This window comes from Phyllobates terribilis, unplaced genomic scaffold, assembly GCF_046119375.1.
Source record: "Phyllobates terribilis strain yellow unplaced genomic scaffold, ASM4611937v1 Scaffold_7__3_contigs__length_470593459, whole genome shotgun sequence".
In the NCBI taxonomy this organism is placed as follows: Eukaryota; Metazoa; Chordata; class Amphibia; order Anura; family Dendrobatidae; genus Phyllobates; species Phyllobates terribilis.
Genome location: NW_027362767.1, coordinates 308,572,327 through 308,593,774, shown reverse-complemented (window position 1 = coordinate 308,593,774; position 21,448 = coordinate 308,572,327). Strand labels below are relative to the sequence as shown.

At 45.4% G+C, this 21,448-nt stretch overlaps 1 protein-coding gene across 5 annotated transcripts in view; it reads left to right on the top strand.

Annotated features, from left to right (window-relative positions):
- Window positions 1–21,448, top strand: part of TENM1 (teneurin transmembrane protein 1) — a 1,319,062-nt gene that overhangs the window by 915,753 nt on the left and 381,861 nt on the right. For all 5 annotated transcript variants that reach the window (XM_073641092.1, XM_073641091.1, XM_073641090.1 and 2 more), the window contains one exon: window positions 10,437–10,637. In XM_073641092.1, coding sequence (XP_073497193.1) covers window positions 10,437–10,637 — 201 coding nt within the window. The remainder of the gene's footprint in view (window positions 1–10,436; window positions 10,638–21,448) is intronic.

The window sequence follows — 21,448 nt, the reverse complement described above, 5'->3', positions numbered from 1 at the left end:
GCGAATTGATGAGAGCAGGTGCTCCGTCACTAGGATGTATAAGAGAGGGGACAGAGGACATCACTGCCTTGTCCCATTGGTGATTGTGAAAGGTGATGAAAATGTTCTGACGCACCCCCTGGGCCTTGGGACACCCGGAGCCGGACCCTTTTTGGTGGATGCTGGTGGTTGTAGTCTTCGTGGCGGCGACCCAGTTCCGTGGCTCAGGGCGGTCAAACCAGTGGCGGAACTATTTATGTGGTTTTCATGTTTAAATGTCCGACTACGCCACCCGTGGATTGCGGTCAGAGTGAACCGCCGCTACAGGGCAGACCACTGAGGCTGGTGTTGTGGGTGCAGCAGAGCGTAGCATAACTCCCCACGGGAGGAGTATAGCCTCAGGGCAGTGTATGCGGAGGATGGGGGTGATGGTGCAGGGCAGCAGCAGTAACGACACGGAGTCAGTGATGCAGTTCAGGGCCTTTACTCACAGTTCTTATTATCCAGACCACGTCTGCAGGTAACGGCTGCCCACGTCGTACTGTGCTCACCAGGTGAGGGGCTCAGACAACTCCCAGATAACTTTGGAGCACTTCACAGGACCCCCTTTGTGTGTCCTTTGTCTGGCCTTTCTTACCAACACTTCTGTCCGGCTGCCTCGGGCCTCCTCTTGGTAAACTTGGCGCCAGTTTCCCTGACCCTATGTGGTGCCTTCCTAGCGGGTGTAGCGAGGGGCTGCGCCACATAAAATGTCAGAGCCTCCGGTTTCTAGCTGAGGGTCGTTTCCTGCCTCCACTAGTTCGGGGACCGGTCTCCCCCTTTGGCCTGACCCCTCCACGCAGGTGGATTCGGGCGTGCGGTGGCGACTCGCCCGTCCGCACCCCTGGGATCCCTTCATTCCTCGTTCCTGGAGCCTTCTCCGCTCCTCTTCCTTCCTTCTCCCTCTTCCAGGCCTGGGCCTCTGTTACTAGGCCCGCCTCCGGAGCAGAGCTCATGCAGAGCCCCTGCTCCCTGCCACTTCTGCTCAGACTTCTCTGCACTGAACTAAGATGGTGCCCACCTTTTATACTCCCTTCTCAATGCACCCAGGAACTGCTTCCTCCCTGCTCCTGCACTACAGGGTTCCCCTTCCTTAGTGTTCCCTCCCCCCACTCCAGCCAGGGACAGGGACTGTCGTGCCCATCTCAGGGGCATATTGGTCGCCCTGCCCCACGGCAATGTGGTGTAATGCATGCAGGTGTCGGGTCCTGATCCACACTCCATCCTTACCTGAGAGTGAGATATCACACCTCTGGGTGAGGTGCAATACGTCTGTAGCAACCGAGCCCTCAGGGTGCTACAGTTCCATTTATCTTCAGCCTAGGTGACGTATTGCGATACAGGGCCGTGGTTTTGGCTATAAAAGGGTCCCCTAGACCCCTACCCCAAGCTTTTTAAGAGAATCATATATGGCGTGCCAGGAGACTCTATGGAATGCTTTCTCAGCATCCAACGAGAGTATCTAATTACAAATTTTTAACTGCATCTAGCCCAGGAAATACTTTGTGCCTAGTAGCAGTGTCTGCTAGTGAGCGGATTATCCCGGCTGTTAAGCAAGCTGCACCACCTGTAGTTTAGACACTTAATTTTTTCAAAGGAAATGCTTCGGGACCATGGGATACTTAGTGAAGAGCATCAGGAGGCACCCCAAGGCATAGGGGCTGGGACTGGCAGTAGGATGCCTTGCGGTGGACAGCCGAGCTCGATCCTTATAAAAGCTTTTTAACTGCAGCAGCTTTAGTGGACGCTACTGGAGCTGGAATACCGCGGCTGCTGGCATGAGACTTGCCCTCCAATAGATCCTTGTAAATGGATTTAAAGTGTATTCATTCAAATTAGAGAGACAATTTAAATTAAAAAGCTTAGAGCTGCCTCCACCACAGGGGGGCTCGCTCGACCCACCAGCGGACAGGCACCAGTATTGGGAGAGGGGGGCTGGCCGTCAGGGTTCACCGCGGCTCTGGCACAAACCCGGCGACACGGAGGTGGCACGGGCAGGAGCGGACTGGCCGTGTCGGCTTCTCACTTTTTGGATTTTAGAAGGGCATGACATGCCTATATCTGTGTCTCCCCCTCCTTTTACTCCTCCACCTCTTTTATTTTCGCATGACTATATGTACTTGTCACTTTTCCATGTGTTAGTTATGTCTTCTGAGCAGTTTGTCAGCTTTTGGACACCTTTGAAGGTGTTTTCTATGTGTTTCTATGTGTTTTTGTTTGCCTGCCATTGGTTTTAACGGTGTTCGAAGGTGTTCGACGAACAGTTCGACGAACAGTTCGGCGAACACACGGGTGTTCGACGAACCGAACCGAACTCGAACACTACGGGGGTGGCTCAACACTAGTCATAACACAAATCTCAGCTACAACAATGTTCCTTTGGTCTACATTTGCAGTAACAATGGAATATTTGAAAACTAAACAAAGGGGTGGGCACCACCTCACCGTAACTGGAGATCAACCCAATGCACATAGAACACTGAACAGACAAAAAGAAAAAGATATGCAAGAAACGGGGATCTCACAGTAAAATAATAGAAAATAATAATAGTCTTTTATTGGCACATGATTAATACAGACAATATGAACATCTAAAAACTATTAAAAACAACCCAAAATGTACTGAACCAGCCCAATGATAAGGCAAAGATTCTCTCCATACCATAGAACAGGTGTTTATAAAGTAGCTTATACAATAATCAATTAAGCGAAGAGCCCACACATGATGCATTGAAAATCCACATAAATGGTAACCCAGATGGATTAGATTGCTAGGTGGCCAACCTTGGACCTAATAACATTATAATGTGTATCATCCACAAAGTGCAAATGCATAAAAAAATGACAAAAAATACCAAGAACCTGTATTAAATAGCCACAGACCTATATGTAAAGTGCAAATGCATGAGGTAGCACAGGTAAATAAATACCTGTGAAGGTAGAACACCCCCCCCCTAGGATGCGGTGCTAAGGAAACAAACCCTACAACACAAAACTGTTATAAGAGAAATGCCAAGCAGGCAAGCTGCAACCATAATGTGAACAAATCCCTGGAGGGTGAATAGTAGGTCTTGTGGGCTACAAAAGCCAAAATGAAGCTAGATACAGCACCTGCAAATTGGAGTAAGGTAGGGTAAATGGGAACCCCATTAATGGAATATGTGCTTACGACACTTAACACATGTAATGTCATGTAGTCTATGTTTGGGTATGCTGGGGTTAGATGTTCCTGATGCCTCTTCATGAATCTGGAGTGTCTGATGAGTGGCGTACACCCCTGTGCACTATGGCAGAATTATCACTCCTGTCAGAAACTGGAGTGAGATTTCTTGTGTAGGGAACAGATAACTCGTTACGAATTAGACAAGCTGTTGCGTCCCACCCCAGCTCCACCCAATTTGTTGGAGCTGGGAATGAAATCGCCAAAAGACGCAAAATTTATCAGCTGAGTATTTCCGGTTTCCAAAAAATCTAAGTAGTTAAAAGAAGTGACCTGGCCATTATTCAGACAGGTTCTCCTTGTTTATACTATACAAGTATAAAAAATAGTCAGTGGCTAAAGACAATTCAAAAATCCCTCGTGAAAATACCAAAGAGATGAGAAAGAATGCTTCAGGACAAAAGATGCTGGCATGTTCACTCGCATCTCTTATTGAATATTTTTGGTAATTTCCTGAGCACTTGTTGGGACATTTTTGTCCACCGGTGTTTATTTTGTATTTGTATTGTAAAAACTAGTGAACAATTTCCAAGCTGAAGCCATCTGAAGAATGCTCAAGTTTCTTTTTTTTGACCATTTCACATCTTTGGAATCCTGAACCTGTCAAAAGAAGTTCAAAATACTGAACTTATGCACAAGTCGTTTTTATGTAGAAATGCATATGTTGATTTTTTTTAGCATTTATTTAGCACTTATTGAGGCAGGTTACTTGTGGCACTGTATATTTCTATCTGTAGAATGAGTGAACTGAGAAACCATCAAAAAACTTGTTCTGACGGGAGAGTGTTAGGCGCCGGGCGCTTGCTGGATCAGAAATATGTTCTGAATCATCAGTAAATTCTGTGGTCTCCCAGTCTGGTTCAGCCAGGGCTGATGCTGCACAGCATCACTGTCAGTCCCAACGCCTAGCCAATGCACGAGAGGTACAAGTGGTATCTTGTGTATTTGTGCCTAGCAACATGAAGCACAGGTTGTGGAGAGAGACTAGGCCACTGCAGCCTAAGTCTAAAATGCATCACACTGAGCATGCCCATGACATGGCGCACTGTGATTGGTGGTTCAGGAACCAGCTGACCCGGTGACCTGGCACCGCCTAATTGGTCACAGGCGACGTCACAAATGGTGCGACAGTGGGGCAGGGCTTAGTTTTAAAAAGACCCGCCCACAAACATGGTGGCGCGCTCAGATCATTTGAGCTAGCTGTTTGGTTGTGCACGCATATCTCCAGAGCTCCTCTAAGAGCCATATTGAGCGGGTCGGCTCAGTCCAGTAGCACGCCAGCTGAGTGCACGAGTACCTGGCGGAATTCTCTCCCGCACACTAGCGTCTTCTCCTTAGCGTAGCGCCTGTATCGCAGACAGGGCTACTGCTCCTAGTCCGGTCACACGTCTCCCTGCGGTTCTTGGAGATTGTGTGAACTGCTTTAGCGCCATTCCCCATAGCGTAGCGCCTGTATCAAAGACAGGGCTACTGCTTCTCCCACGGTCGCATGTCTCCCTGCGGTTCTTGGAGATTGTGCGAACTGTCTTACCCTTTCCGTGTGCATTAACCTCCCTCCGTGCAGTTAACGGAGATAGAGCGTACCGCTTTACCTGTTCCTGTGTGAAGAAACACGGAAGGGTTTAACATCTAAGTTGTCGCTTGCCTTTCCACCCGGAAAGTGTTCGGCAGCAGTCCTCCAGGCTGCATCGCGGACCTCGGGGTCGGTTGCGTTCCATTAAAATTAAGTTGTCTGCAACCGCCCTCCTAACAGTATCTGAGCGCCAGGGTCTTGCCGAACATGGCCGACAACCAGCAGCTGCAGCGTTATATACAGCAACTGGAGACCAGACTCGGGTCTCTGGAACAAACGGTCCCGGTTGCTGATACCACTGCAGTAGCTACCCAGGCGGCTTCTTTAGCAGCCAACATGATAAACTCGGCTGCTACCGCTGCAAGTGCTCCATGACCCCACTTTGCTCTCCCGGAGAAATTTTCTGGGGACAGTAAATTTTGCAGGGGTTTTATAAATTTATGCTCCATTCATTTGGAGATGATGGATGCACGATTTCCCTCCGAGAGAGCCAAAGTGGGTTATGTTATCTCGTTGCTCTCCCACAGGGCTCTGGAGTGGGCTACTCCACTGTGGGAGCGGAATGACCCGGTCGTGGCTAAGGCAGGTCTTTTTCTTAGGACCTTAAAAAGCGTCTTTCTGGGGCCTCAGGTCACGCATGATACGGCTCTTAAGCTGCTTGCGTTGACCCAGGGTTCGGTCACCGCCAGCCACTATGCCATTCAGTTCAGAACCTTCGCGGCTGAACTGGATTGGCCGGAGCGGTCGCTGATCCCGGTGTTTTGTAGTGGGCTGGCTGGGCACATTAAAGATGCTCTAGCTACCAGGGAGATTCCAACCTCTCTGGAAGAGTTAATTACACTTGCTAACCGAATTGATCTGCGTCATGCAGAACGCAAGTTAGAGCTGGAGGTTTCCAGACCTCGGTTTCGGTTGGCACCCGCTTTCTCTAGGCCTATCTCCAAACCCCCGGTTCCCAATCTGGAGCCTGAGGCTATGGACATATCCCGGACTAAGTCTAAGCCCCATCGTTCCCGACTCACACATCCCCTGGAGTACCCCGTTAATAAGGTCTCCAAGCAGTCGGGAAACGAGAGTGTCTAACCACCGTTGGAGGGGGTGTGTTAGATTCAGGGGTCTCGTCCTCCAAATTACTTTATGAGGTGACGTCCTTCGGAACAACCGTGGTCACAACCAAGGCGTGAGTGGATTCTGGAGCTGATGGCAACTTTTTGTCTGCAGCATTTGCCCAGAAACATGCCATTCCTATGTACTTACTGCCTAAGTCAATAAACATCAGGGTGGTCAATGCTTCACTGCTGGATAAACAAATTACCCACCAGTCTGTTCCCCTCACCATGTCGTTTCCTCAGGGTCACCTGGAGGTTATCTCCTTCCTTATTATCCCCGGGGGATTAGATGAGGTATTATTGGGTCTTCCTTGGCTACGCCATCACTCTCCACACATTGACTGGTGTACAGGGAGAATTTCTTCCTGAGGTAAAGATTGTGTGCCCCAGTGTATGGTTACAGCTGCCCGAGGAGCAGTCTCGGAGCCTTCTCCTGACTTGTCGCTCTGCCTGTGCAATACCGGAGCTTTGCGGATGTTTTTTCTAAAAAGGCTGCTGAGACTTTACCTCCCCACCGACCGTATGACTGCCCTATTGACCTGGTTCCCGGTACTGAGCCTCCTCGCGGTAGGGTCTACCCTCTGTCTGTACCCGAAACCCAGGCCATGTCTGATTATATCAAAGAGAATCTGGCTCGGGGGTTTATCAGAAAATCGGTCTCTCCTGCGGGAGCGGGGTTTTTCTTCGTTCAGAAAAAAGGGGGTGATTTGCGTCCCTGCATTGATTACAGAGGATTAAATGCCATCACCATCAAGAATAAATATCCTCTGCCCCTTATTTCTGAGCTATTTGACAGGTTGCGAGGGGCTCATATTTTCACTAAACTGGACCTGCGAGGGGCATATAATCTGGTGCGAATCCGTGAGGATGACGAGTGGAAAACAGCCTTTAATACTCGTGATGGCCATTACGAGTATCTCGTCATGCCTTTCGGATTATGCAATGCCCCTGCGGTTTTTCAAGATTTTGTCAATGATATCTTTCGGGATTGGCTGCTATCTTCCGTGGTAGTCTGTCTTGATGATATTCTTATTTTTTCCCCGGACCTCTCCACACACCGAGAGGATGTTCGCAGGGTTTTCGAGCGATTGCGAGCAAATTCTTTGTAGTGTAAGCTGGAGAAGTGTCAATTTGAGCGAGAGTCGGTACCGTTCCTGGGCTACATCATAACCAGTAAGGGATTGGCTATGGATCCACAAAAGTTGGTGGCGGTACAGAACTGGCAGGAGCCCCATTCTCTTAAAGCGGTACAACGCTTCATGGGCTTTATTAACTACAACCGGCAGTTTATACCACATTTTTCCACCCTGGTGGCTCCCTTAGCCGCTTTAACCCGAAAGGGTGCCAATCCCAAGGACTGGTCTCAGGAGACATCCGAGGCGTTCCGGGAGATTAAATCCTACTTTGCTAGAACTCCCATTCTCCATCGCCCGGATGTGGCCAAGCCATTCTTCCTGGAGGTTGATGCCTCTTCTGTCAGAGCGGGAGCGATTCTCTCCCAAAAGAATGAACAGGGTCGGACAAGACCATGTTTTTTCTTCTCCAAGACCTTCTCTCCAGCAGAGAGGAATTATACTATTGGTGACAAAGAATTGCTGGCCATTAAAATGGCTTTTTCAGAATGGAGGTACCTCTTGGAGGGAGCTAAACATCCGTTCGTGGTATATTCCGATCACAAAAATCTGTTATACCTACAGACGGCGCAGCATCTTAACCCGAGGCAGGCCAGGTGGTCTCTTTTCTTTTCTCGGTTCAATTTCTCCATTCATTTTTTAAAAGGAGAGAAGAACCCTCGGGCGGACGCTTTGTCCCTGTCCATGGATATGGCTGAGGATGAGGACGAGCCAAGGCTCATTGTTCCGCCAGAGTGTATGCGGACGCTGGCTCCAGTGTCTCTAAACCAGGTTCCTCCCGGGAGGACGTTTGTTCCTCCAAATTTACAGAACAAGGTACTGTCCTGGGCACATGCCTCTAAGATCGGAGGTCATTTTGGGGTCAAGCGTACCACAGAGCTTCTTCAACGCTCATATTGGTGGCCTCGGTTATCCCAGGATGTTAAGGAGTATGTCCAAGCATGTGTCTCCTGTGCGAGAAATAAACAATCCTGTCAGAAGCCGGCTGGTCTTCTTCATCCGTTACCCCTGGTGGATAGACCTTGGGAGCTGGTGGGGATGGATTTTATTGTGGAGTTGCCTAAGTCCCGGGGAAACACGACTATATGGGTGGTGTCTGACCATTTCTCTAAGATGGTTCACCTGGTCCCTTTGCCTAGGGTCCCTTCCTCCCGGGTTCTGGCATCATTGTTCATTCGTCACGTTTTCCGTCTCCACGGGATGCCTGATAGGATTGTCTGTGACCGGGGACCACAGTTTTCCTCCCGGTTTTGGAGAGAATTGTGTAATTTGCTTGACATTGAACTAAATCTTTCCACTGCTTATCACCCAGAGACCAATGGTCTGGTGGAACGCACTAACCAGACGCTGGTGACATACTTGCGCCATTTCATTTCGGTCAACCAGAATGACTGGTCGATATTACTTCCCTGGGCAGAGTTGGCCTTAAACAATGCAGTGGGGGATTCCACGGGTCAGACTCCGTTTCTCCTAAATAATGGCCAACATCCGCGATTCCCGTTTCCTATGCCGGTTTCCTCTGTGGAACCTGGGGTCAGAGATTGGGCTCAGGAGGCGCGGGAGGTTTGGGATCATACCCAGGAGGCTATTTTGGCTTCCAAGAATCGGATGAGAGAGTCGGCTGACGCTCATCGTCGTCCAGCCCCCGTATTCTCGCCGGGCGACAGAGTGTGGCTCGCGGCTCGCAACATCATGGTACGCGGGGAATGCGCTAAGTTTGCTCCCCGTTTTATTGGTCCTTTCAAAATCCTGGCCCAAATAAACCCCGTAGTGTACCGGTTACAATTACCTCGACACATGAGGATTCACGACACCTTTCATGTGCCGCTTCTCAAGCCGGTTCGTCTGACCAAATTTTCGGAACCCCAATCTGCTCCAGACACCAGGGGTGATGATTTTGAGGTACAGGCGATTGTGGGGTCTAAGATGGTTCGGGGGAAAAAATGTTACCTCGTACACTGGAGAGGTCATGGATCTGAGGATCGCTCCTGGGAGCCTGTGGACCACATTCATGCCCCCCTACTTATTGAGGAATATGAGCTTCAAGTGGAGGGGGAGGTTAGAAGGGGGGATAATGTTAGGCGCCTGCTGGATCACAAATGGGTTCTGAATCATCAGTGGATTCTGTGGTCTCCCATTCTGGTTCAGCCAGGGCTGATACTGCACAGCATCGCCATTGTTCCCAACGGCTAGCCAATGCACGAGAGGTACAAGTGGTATCTCGTGTATTTGTGCCTAGCAACATGAAGCACAGGTTGTGGAGAGAGACTAGGCCACTGCAGCCTAAGTCTAAAATGCATCGCACTGAGCATGCCCTGATATGGCGCACCGTGATTGGTGGTTCAGGAACCAGCTGACCCGGTGACCTGGAACCGCCTGATTGGTCACAGGCGACGTCACCAATGGTGTGACAGTGGGGCAGGGCTTAGTTTTTAAAAGGCCCGCCCACAAACATGGTGGCGCGCTCAGATCATTTGAGCTAGTTGTTTGGTTGTGCACGCATATCTCCAGAGCTCCTCTAAGAGCCATATTGAGCGGGTCGGCTCAGTACGGTTGCACGCCGGCTGAGTGCACGAGTACCTGGCGGAATTCTCTCCCGCACACTAGCGTCTTCTCCTTAGCGTAGTGCCTGTATCGCAGACAGGGCTACTGCTCCTAGTCAGGTCACACGTCTCACTGCGGTTCTTGGAGATTGTGTGAACCGCTTTAGCGCCATTCCCCATAGCGTAGCGCCTGTATCAAAGACAGGGCTACTGCTTCTCCTACGGTCGCACGTCTCCCTGCGGTTCTTGGAGATTGTGCGAACTGTCTTACCCTTTCCGTGTGCATTAACACGAAGGGCTAAGATTGTTGATAGGTGCGTCGCCGGTCGCTCTCCCTCCGTGCAGTTAACGGAAATAGAGCGTACCGCTTTACCTGTTCCTGTGTGAAGAAACATGGAAGGGTTTAACATCTAAGTTGTCGCTTGCCTTTCCACCCGGAAAGTGTTCGGCAGCAGTCCTCCAGGCTGCATCGCGGACCCCGGGGTCTGTTGCGTTCCATTAAAATTAAGTTGTCTGCAGCCGCCCTCCTAACAGAGAGTTAGTAACTTTTTTAATCTATCTTTTTCTAAAATATGAGCAGAGACCACATCAAAGTTGTATCTGCAAGAGTGCAAACGTTTTAATTAAACCCTATTGCAAAAATGATTTTTAGCCCCAAGTACATGCATTTAAGAATAAAAAAATGTCCCCAAAGGTGGACAGCCCCATTAAATGTCTTCTAAGTAGTATTTTTTAACACAGTTCTGTCTTATCTAATTATTTCATTTTGTGTAACTTTGCCCAGCATATAGCATATACCTAGACCATTATCACCCGATTAACATTTATTTTCTATTTCAGAGAATTGTCTGGATCCATCATGTTCTGATCATGGCGTCTGCGTGCAAGGAGAGTGCCACTGTACTGCTGGCTGGGGTGGCGTAAACTGTGAGAATGTCCTGGCCCTTTGCCAGGAGCAATGTTCTGGCCATGGGACATTTCTAATGGACAGTGGTGTCTGCAGCTGTGAACCACAATGGACTGGAGCAGACTGTTCCACAGGTAATTATCCCATCAGTTCCTATAATTTTCATTATATTCAAGTGTTTTTCAGTTTTCTATAAAGCTAATCAATCAATGTTATTAAAATCTACAACAGCTAATATAATTTGTGCTTAAATTATTTTATTTTCAAAACCTTTCATGGTTGTAAGCCTGTGCGAGTATGGCATCGTACTGGTCACTAATAAGAACTTGTATCGATTATGGGAACCAAAAATATACAGTTTTCTATTGTTCCAATGAAGTTATATTGCATGTGCTGCTATTATCGTAGATTATATAGAAAGTATGGATTTTCATTTCTATTGCATACTGTATATAAAGGTATTATAAAAGACGTCTAATATGCAGTCCATTAAAGATCGAGATCCATCGTATATATTCGGATCAGTAACCTAATTTAGTCTACTGGGCTGAAATAAAAACTTGTGTACAGGAGGCCTATAGGGGTTTATCACCTTCATCAAATATCTGATTATTAGTAGTTTGCGGCAAAGTACTATATTAAAATGGAATTTTCCTTGTGTCCACGGGATAGGTCATAAATGCCTGAGATATGCTGCAATACACCACCACAATATTAAATTTAATGATGAAACTGCCTTTGTAAGTGTGAAGAAGGTCTCTCAGGACACTCATTCTCCCATCAAGTAATCACACCTATCAGGCATATGAAGCATTATCTCTGCATATGCCATTCATTTTTTATGCTCTGGTCACATCATAGATGATTGAATCGTTTGAAATAAGAGTTCACTGCTTTCGCTTAATTTCCACAGAAAATTTGATTTTTGTTGAATAAATTTCATGTAAATCGCAATGCTAAAAAGCCTTCAATTTCCCAGAAGTTACGTGTATGACTCTCTGTGGTCTCCTAGTATTGTATTGAACCCATTCTTCTTCTAATATACAGTACAAGCCTTGGATTCAGGATTTTGTTTTAGTTGCAAAATTAGCATTGAGGAGTTTCATACTGTCCTCCTTGTTTCAGATTGTGAAGAATAAATAAAGGCTTCTTTGACTGAAGCATATATATCTCACTCAATCAGTCAAACATAGTGAGTGACTAGAAGGCTGTGTGCCCACGATGCATTTTTGGTGCGTATTTTGGTGCGTATTTGCAGCACGTAAACTCTCTAGAAACGCATTGCATATCTTATCCTATGACTTCCTATGACATTCTGCAAGTTCTGTGCACATGGTCCATATTTTTTTTGCGCAGATTTTATTCGCAGAAAAAATGACCAATTCTTGTGCGTTTCTGCATGCGTATTTGCCTATACAATGCATTGGAAAAACGCATGGCAAATGCGCATGCAAATACGCATCAAATACGTGTCAAATACGCATCAAAAACGCATGTAAAAAACGCATGCATTTTTCTGCCAAGGAGATGCAGAAATGCTCAGGAAAATTTCTGCTTCATTGTCACTAAGCTACAGGCTATGTGCCCGCGTAGCGTTTTTGTAGTGTTTTTGCGACGTATTTACGGCCGCGAAAACGCTTGTAAAACAGTCTGCCATGCAAAGCAATGTGAATTCGGATGTGCTGTGCACAAGATGCGCTAATTTGCGCGCCGAATTCGCATTGGTTTGCAAAACGCAGCATGACCAATTCTACCACGATTCAGCGTAATCGCAGTGCGTGTGGTACCTGGGATGAAGAGGAGACTACAACTCCTCTTCATCCCGGCTACTGCAGGGTGAAAAAAAGAAATAAAAAAGTTAAAAATAAACAAAACCTGTATATTCACCTCTCCGGTGGCCCCCGGTCTGCTCCGGTCTGCTCCCAGCCGCGTCTTCTCTCTTCAGCATCCCGCAGTGTACTGTCAGGACCTGCGGTAACGTCATTTAGTCACCTGGTGGTCACGTGACCGCTGACGTTGGCGGTCAGGTGATGGTCGCGTGACCATCAGCTGACTGACGTCACCGCAGGTCCCGACAGTACACTGCGGGACGCTTAAGAGAGAAGACATGGCCGGGAGCAGACTGGAGAGCAGACCGGGGGCCGCCGGAGAGGTGAATATACAGGTTTTTTTTTATTTTTAATGTTTTAATTCTTTTTTTTTTTTTTACTATAGATGCTGCATTTAAAGCATCTAAGTTGTTCACACATTAAAAATCCATGACGTTTGCATGGATTTATATTGTGTGATCAACTTGTCAAGCACTTTTCCAAGTGATGCTCAAAATCGCTTGGAAAAGTACTTGAAAAAACGCATGCAAAAACGCTTCTCTCTGGCAGAAAAAGCGCATGTAAATCTGCATGCGTTTTTTCTGCCAGAGAGAGGCAAAAACGTTCTGCATCAAATCTGCTACGTGGGCACATAGCCTAAGGCTACAGCATTTCCCAATATCAATGAATGAATGTTTGAATTAGTATTAACAGACTGAGACTAACACTCCCATTTTCAATCTGCTTCAGCACTGAAGTAGAACACCACAATCAGATTAGGCCTTTTTTTATTCCTATCTGTAATTCTCTGTGCGCTCTGACCTTCTATCCCTATACTGTACAAGCATGAGATAGAGCTCCTCTCCCAACGCCATCTTTTATAATGGCTATGATAGTCCCATTGTTTACCTGTGCAAGTCCAGGAGTTTTGATAGCTGCAGGGAATTATGGGGCAGATGCGCAGCTGCACCTGATAACATTAGCCCAGTCTCGAAGTCTTCAGCAGTGTCTGAAATGCCGCTGGGCTTTTTGGGGGGACCGATTCTAGCAAATTAAATCACAGAGTGCTTGAATTCATGGGGAGCTGCGAATTTCAGGAAATTTGATTTGATGTCTATTCGTCAGAGATCAATCTGCTCAACTCTAGATTACATCTTTAATTTGCAGCTCTTTATATGTCCCTTTCAGTATAATGGCGAGACCATGCATAGGGGCATATACTTCACTAGAAACAAGTTTGACTTCTTTTGATGAGATATTTATGGCATATGCAACCAATATACCATAAGTGTATGCATTGGAAAACCCTTTGGCCCACATCTGCAAAGACAGGTGTGTTAAATACTAGTCTTAGTAATGAAGATAGTAGGAGTTGATTTGAACTGAATTTATAAAATGATGCATGCCCTTCAAAGGGAATCTGTCAGCAGGTTCTTGCTATGTAATCTGAAGACAGCAGGAGATAGAGGCTGAAACACAGAATTCAGGGATGTATCACTTGTCAAAGTTCATGCTGTTGTTCACTAACTTTGAAGGATTTATCACTAGGAGCTAAACTAGTCCAACAACACCCCTTCCTGTGATAAGCACCTCACTGTCTATGGACTTTGTACACAGAGAGCCTGGTGTGGGCGGGGTTAGCTGTGGTGTGGGCGGGGTTAGCTTTCTCAGCTCTGCTTCATTCTAAATCTAAAACCTCTGATTGTGTCAGGACTGCTGCACCCAGTAATCTAAGTGATACATTGTTGGATTCAGCTTCTCTTTGCCTACATCAGGCTGCTCTCAGATGAGGTAGCAAAAACCTGCTGACAGATTCCCTTTAATAAATTTGAGGCAACTGAAACTGTAAAACAATCAGAAAATCATATTTTCACTAGGCTATCATGAGCCAAAATATCTTTTTAATATTGTTGACTAAAACAACTTCCCTTTGAAGAGAATCATTTCTACTTTTCTTATCAGTTTCAATTAGTTGTACATCATCCTTTGTGACTTTCATGGCGTGCACCTCGCCAGAGATGTTTCTAGAGTAAGTAAGCGGAGTAACATTTCTGGCATAAAAATGAGGCCTCTAATGATGAATTTGAAAGGCGAGCATAGAAAATGCCCTGTCCAGCCACTGCTACTCTATCCCAGCTCTTCCCATTTTTGGAGAGCTGCACAAAATTGGCGTGAAAACGCAAAATATTGCAAAATTTTTGCACAACTCCACACTGGGCAAAATTTAGCGACTTTTCAAAGTATATTTCATCAGTTTTCTGGCATAAGTGCTTTGATGAATTGCCCCTTTGTGTCTCATAGGTATATCAATGAGTGACAGTTAACATAGTTTAACTTACATTCAGCTCAAAATGTCCTTGATCTCTGTAAAGGTGGCGAAGTCATCTAAACACCCTCCCTTTATGTCTTTTATTCTCAGGTGACTGCAGTTTTCCTGGTTATTTAAATGGGATCTTTTGGACTTTGTGAAAAAAAGAAATGTGCCTGAGCACTAACCATCAGATACTTGCTACCTACTAGCCTGTTATGCTCGGCACTGTTATTTGCCGGCACAGAGCTGTCAGAGACATGGCCGGTGATTCAGCTGCCTCTGCTGATGTCGTGTTGACAGAACGTGACTTATCCGGGACTTTGAAAAAAAAATGTGCCTGAGCACTAACCATCAGATACTTGCTACCTACCTGTTGTTGTCCTCGGCGCTGTTATTTGCCGGCACGGAGCGGTCACAGACTTCTCCTGCTGGTGATTCAGCTGCCTCTTTTCCACTCTGCTCCATTGACAGGGAGGGACTTTAACATCATTCTGATTGACAGCCGGCTGCCCACTGCCTAACTGGGGGAGTCGACTGTCAATCAGCTTGACATCGGCAGCCACACGCCATCGACAGAGCAGGGCAGAAAAGAAGCCACTGCTCTGTCAACATGACTTCAGCAGTGGCAGCTAAATTGACGGCAGGAGCGGTCTGTAACTAGGCAGCAACTACCTGTCTGTTAGTGCACTTTTTTTTTTTACAAAGTCCCAGCTATCCCCTTTAAAGGTGACAGGGTTAACTGTTAGTGCCAGCCCAGGTTGGGAGGAGTTAAGTGGGCTCAGGAAGGTAGTACCTGGTTGTTAGCAGTTGATGAATAGCTATTGAAGAGATAAGAAGCATTGTTGATTAGGGAAAGGCCACAGGTTGGAAAGTGTGTTCAGCGACAGAAATTTGAAAGAGTTTTAAAGCAAGTGTTCCCGCAACTGATTACCTATACAACAGGAGAGCAGAGATTGGAGGAGTATCCAGAAGGCTCCTTTCACTATTAATGAGTGTAGCCGTAGCAATAAACAGAGCTGAGGGAGGCAGAATTCCCCTAGGAAGCTAGAAGGAATGTGCTACATCAAGGCATCGTGTAAACTGGTCCTAGGGTTTTAGAAAAGTCCTCTTCCAACCAGGAAGGAATACGATGTAGTCATTGTATTGGAGGATAAATAAAGTAGAAGCAGAGCTAGAAAGCTTGAGAAGTACTCTATTACTCTTGAATTGTACCTATGCTATTGAAATGTCGTATTTAATTCTATCAAAGAAGGAGCCTCTGCAAGATGCAGAAGATATGTATAGAAAATATTGTGCCTGTTATCAATTGTGGAAATCCTGTTTAAAGAATTCCTGTAAAGAAGTTTTAATCTTTTAAAATGGACCCCGATCTCACTGAATCGTCAAGTATTTACAAGGTCCCTGTACCATCAAACCACTTGTGGCCGGAAAAGGGGCAAGAAGCAAACCTCAAGATCGCACACACATAGGGGTACTATAACCAGGAGCTTTGGGACCATGAAACAAACCTCAAAACAAAACAGGTTCCTTACATCTCTATAATAATAATAATAATTTTTATTTTTTATAGCGCCAACATATTCCGCAGCACTTTACAAATTTTAGGGGAGACTTATACAAACAATACAGAATAAACATATCTCATATCGAAAGGAGTGAGGGCCCTGCTCGCAAGCTTACCGTCTATGAGGAAATGGGGGAGACACAAAAGGTAGAATGTACATATATTGTATAATGCAGCCTTGATATACTATACAGGATAAATAATACATGGACTGGTCGCCTGCTAGTATGTGTGCAGTCCTGACCGAGGCTATTATGTGCATGGTTGGTATGAACCTGAAATTGAAGAAGATTTTAATATGGGGGAAAACTGGGACTGATAACTGGGATGGACAGATAGTGTGTGGAGGCGATACGCTAGTCTAAAGAAATGGGTTTTTAGGATCCGCTTGAAACTGTGGGTATTGGGAATTAATCAAACTGTCCTGGGTAGTGCATTCCAAAGAATTGGCGCAGCACGTGTGAAATCTTGGAGACGGGAGTGGGAAGTTCGGATTATGGAGGATTTTAGTTTAAAGTCACTGGCAGAATGGAGGGCACGTGTAGGGTGGTAGACTGAGACAAGGGAGGAGATGTAGGGGGGTACTGAAGCATGAAGCGCTTTGTGGGTAAGCGTGACAAGTTTAAATTGAACTCTATATTGGATGGGTAACCAATGCAATGACTGGCACAGGGAAGAGGCATCGGTGTAGCGGTTGGCGAGGAATATGATTCTGGCTGCTGCGTTAAGGAGGGATTGGAGAGGGGAGAGTTTAGTAAGAGGGAGACCGATAAGTAGAGAGTTGCAGTAGTCCAGACGAGAATGAATAAGAGCTACAGTAAGAGTTTTTGCCGAGTCAAAGGTGAGAAAAGCCCTGATTCTTGAGATGTTTTTGAGGTGTAGATGACATGAACAAGTGAGTGATTTGATGTGTGGAGTGAAGGAAAGATCTGAGTCAAAAATTACCCCAAGACAGCGGGCTTGTTGCTGGGGAGTAATGGTTGAGCCACAAACGGAAATGGCAATATCGGGCACAGGTAGGTTAGTGGAGGGAGGAAATACGAGTAGTTCAGTTTTTGACAGATTCAGTTTTAGACAGAGGGAGGACATAATGTTAGACACAGCAGAAAGACAATCACTGGTCTTTTGTAGTAATGCAGGGGTGATGTCCGGAGTAGAGGTGTATAATTGGGTGTCATCAGCATAGAGATGGTTCTGAAAACCGAATCTGCTGATTGTTTGTCCAATGGGAGCAGTGTATAAGGAGAAAAGAAGGGGGCCTAGGACTGAAACTTGAGGAACCCCTACAGTAAGGGGAAGGAGAGAGGAGGAGGAGCCGGCGAAAGAGACAGAGAAGGAGCGGTCAGAGAGATAGGAGGAGAACCAGGAGAGAACAGTGTCCTTGAGGCCAATAGTGCGGAGCATAGTGAGGAGGAGCTGGTGATCCACAGTGTCGAATGCTGCAGAGAAATCCAGGAGAATCAGCAGGGAATAGTGACCATTAGATTTAGCTGTTAGTAGATCATTAGAGACTTTAGTGAGGGCAGTTTCAGCAGAATGTAAAGAGCGGAAACCAGATTGTAAAGGGTCAAGAAGAGAGTTGTCTGAGAGATAGCGGATTAGACAGGAATGGACCAGGCATTCCAGGAGTTTAGAGATAAAGGGAAGATTGGAAACTGGTCTGTAGTTGGTCGTGCAGTTCTGGTCAAGGGATGTTTTTTTAAGTAATGGATGTATGCTGGCGTGTTTAAAAGAAGAGGGAAAGATACCAGATGAGAGGGAGAGGTTGAAAATTTTAGTTAGGTGAGTGGTGACAGCTGGAGCAAGGGACTGAAGGAGATGTGAGGGAATAGGGTCACTGGTGCAGGTGGTAGGGCGAGAAGATGCAAGGAGCCTGATCACTTCATCTTCCGTGACTGGTTCGAAATCAGAAAGTGAGCAAGATACAATGTGGCGGGGGAGAGCATGCATAACGTTTGGGGATTGGGAGAAAATTTCCTGTCGGATATGGTCAATTTTTTCTTTGAAATAATTGGCCAGATCGTCTGCGCTGAGGTCGGTGATCGGGGCCTGTGCTGTTTGATTGAGGAGAGAATGAAACGTGTCAAAGAGTCGCTTAGGATTATTGGAAAGTGAGATTATGAGGTTGTTAAAGTAGGTTTGTTTGGAGAGGTGAAGCGCAAAGTTATATGTTTTCAGCATAAATTTATAATGGAGGAAATCTTCGGGCAGATTAGATTTTCTCCACAGCCTTTCAGCATACCTGGAACACCGCTGGATGATATCTTTGTTATTTCTCACTTAAAGGAACTTATCAAAATCTTCCAGCAGTTTCTTCCATAATCTTAGATCCTGTTTGCCTCATATTACGATTAAAACTGAGAAATATATAAAGAGATATTCTTTGTGTGTCTGTTGTGTCCTCCTTCCTCCTCACTGTCCTGTGTGTGGCTGTATGACAACTGGCTGTAGCAGAACCCTCCCTGCTCTGCAATAGGACAACTGATCACAAAGCTCCTCCCCCTCACTTATAAGGGAGTGGTTTAAGATGACCACAAGCTGGAGATCAAACTGATCATGAGATTAATCCCTGGGACCTCTACTAAGTTTCTACAAGAATAATTTTTTTAGGAACATTCAGAAAGTGCAGAAAAATAAAAAATAGTGAGAGCAACTATTTTTTGTAGAATTGAAACATTCATTTGTAAGTTTAAATTATATGGAATGTTCAATCTGAACAGTAGTCACATTCACGTCACTTTTCTTGGCAAGTAAACATCTGTGATATCGTCTTTCTTTACAGAAAAGGGTAAATTATTGTGGATATAATACAAAATTAAAAGGTAAACAGGAACACAATTGTACATCTGAGTGGCATCGCACCTCATTACAGTTCTTAAAATGTGACATTTTGTCTGCTGAAAGTTAGCACAATGTTCTTTAGGATAGTTACACAATGCTAGATTGTAATTAACAGTTAGTGGAATAAAACAGTGCGACTTTGACAAGTTGACAAGTTTGGATTAGTCTCTGTGAATAAATAAGTGCATACTCAGCAACTTTAAATTCTGACTTTTCGTTCATGAAAGCTTTTCAATTTTCTTCCAAACCTGCAACATATTTCTTTTCAAAAGGCAACAAGTACCCTTTGCAAGGAAATATAACCAGGTAATTGCATATTGTGGAACGCGTAGCGTAAAACTTTTCTGTTTTACCTGTCATAGTATTTTTCTCAGTACATTGGAGTTATTGATCCATGGGACTCGGGGGTGGATTTATCTATAGGCTCAGTAGGCTTGTGCCCTAGGGAAGGAGCACCTACTAGAAAGATAACTTGCATATGAATATGCTGACTATTTTGCATTCATAGGAAAATGATATGCATTCATTAGTTATTTTGCACTCTCAAAGAACAAGAAACAAAACATTCCATAATGCAAAGGATTTTTACGTAGAGTAAAATCCCTGTTAATCAAGACACTTATTAGAGGTTTGAAAAAGTATAACAAAATTATTTCATTTTCTGCTGTCCCTCTGTCCAGATAGACACAAAGTTCTCTGTATTAAAGGGAATATGTCAGAAGGTTTTTGCTATGTAATCTGACAGCAGCATGATGTTGGGGAAGAGACCTTGATTCCAGTGATGTATCACTTACTTGGTTGCTTGATGCAGTTTTGAGAAAATCCCTATTTTCTCTGCTTTACATGAAGCAGTTCTCTGAATGCTGAGCTCTGTATATCCCTGCCCACACCCCTGATTAGCAGCTTCTTGTGTACACTGTACATTGTTAGCAAACTCAAGCTGTCAATCAGTGGTGGGGTGGGGTTACACAGATTAGCTGGACTTCTGGGCACATAAAATGTAGACCTGTAGTGATAATCTCCTGCTGATAAAAAAAACAGATTGTATTGAAACTACAGCACACAGCCTAATAAGTGACACATAGCTGGAATCAGGGTCTCTGTCCCTAATATACGCTGCTTTAAGACTAAATAACAAAAACTTGCTGACAGATTCCTTTTAAGATGTATTTCCACTGAAAGACTGTAGTGAACATGCATTCTTAATAGCGCTCGTTTCGCAATAATCTTCCAGACTGCCGATCACCCGATGGATGTTCAAAATGCTCATTCTTTGGGTGTAATGATCTTTAGTGCAGTGCAAAACATCAATGCTCTCGGCGGAGCATTGTCCTGTGCAAACAGGACTCACACTGTGAAGAACCATGATGTCCTATGTGCACCGAGTGATCTATGGCTGATATATGACTGATCGCTCAGTGCGTGTCATTTACTGTGGTCTACATGAGTAAGCAGGCTGTTATCTGACCACTGATAGGTAAAAGCTTATTGATCAGTGGTCATTCAGTGCCGCCGGTCAGTCCGTGTAAACTGACCTTTAGATTAATGGAACAGTGAAAACATGGAGGAGATATCAACAGAATCCACATCAAGGCAGTTATAAATACGAGATAAAGGAGGAAATGTAAGGTCACAGTGTAAAGATATGCATTTTTGCATCGTTTTCTTCTGCAGCCAAAACCTGCTCCCTTGGCAGTAAATGAATGCAGATTTTGCAGCATTTTTGCTACATTTTTATTTCTACTTTTTTTGGTGTGGATTACATGTGTGTTTTGCTTACAACACTTGTAATAAAATTAGCATTAGTCACCAAAAACGCTGCAAAAATGCAGCAAAACCTGTTTCCTGCGTTTTCTTATAGCGTTCTTTGCACTTTTTCATTGTTTTCTATAGGCGAAAAAATGCTTAAAAAATACTGAAAGATTTGACATGCTGCAAATTTAAAAAGAAACAATGTAGTGCTCAAACTCAGTCAGGAAAAACAAAACAGCGTGTGCATGAGATTTCTGAATTCTCATAGCTTTTGGTGGTACTGTAGAACGTAGCTTCTTATTTCCATATAAAAAAGCAACAAAAAATGCTATAAAAACACCGCATGTAATCATAGCTAATGATTGTAGTAGTAGTAGTATCAAATGTCGTGCAATTTAATGACATAGCAGGGTCGACACTGCACCTTTAATTTTGCTTGTGTGTTGCCCCTGCTGCGTCATTACTAGCAGACACAGCCGCACAGCACACTGCGCGCCACCATGTCTGGTAAAGTGACGTCAATCAAACAGTGCCATCGGCCCTGCACAGATGCTGAGGGAGCGGCCAGAGCCCCGATGGCAAGTGGACCCCCCTGATGGTCCAGGGTCCTGTCTGTGATGGCCATCAAACACACGCCAGCGGCCCTTGACAGCCACATGCCAGAGGAGC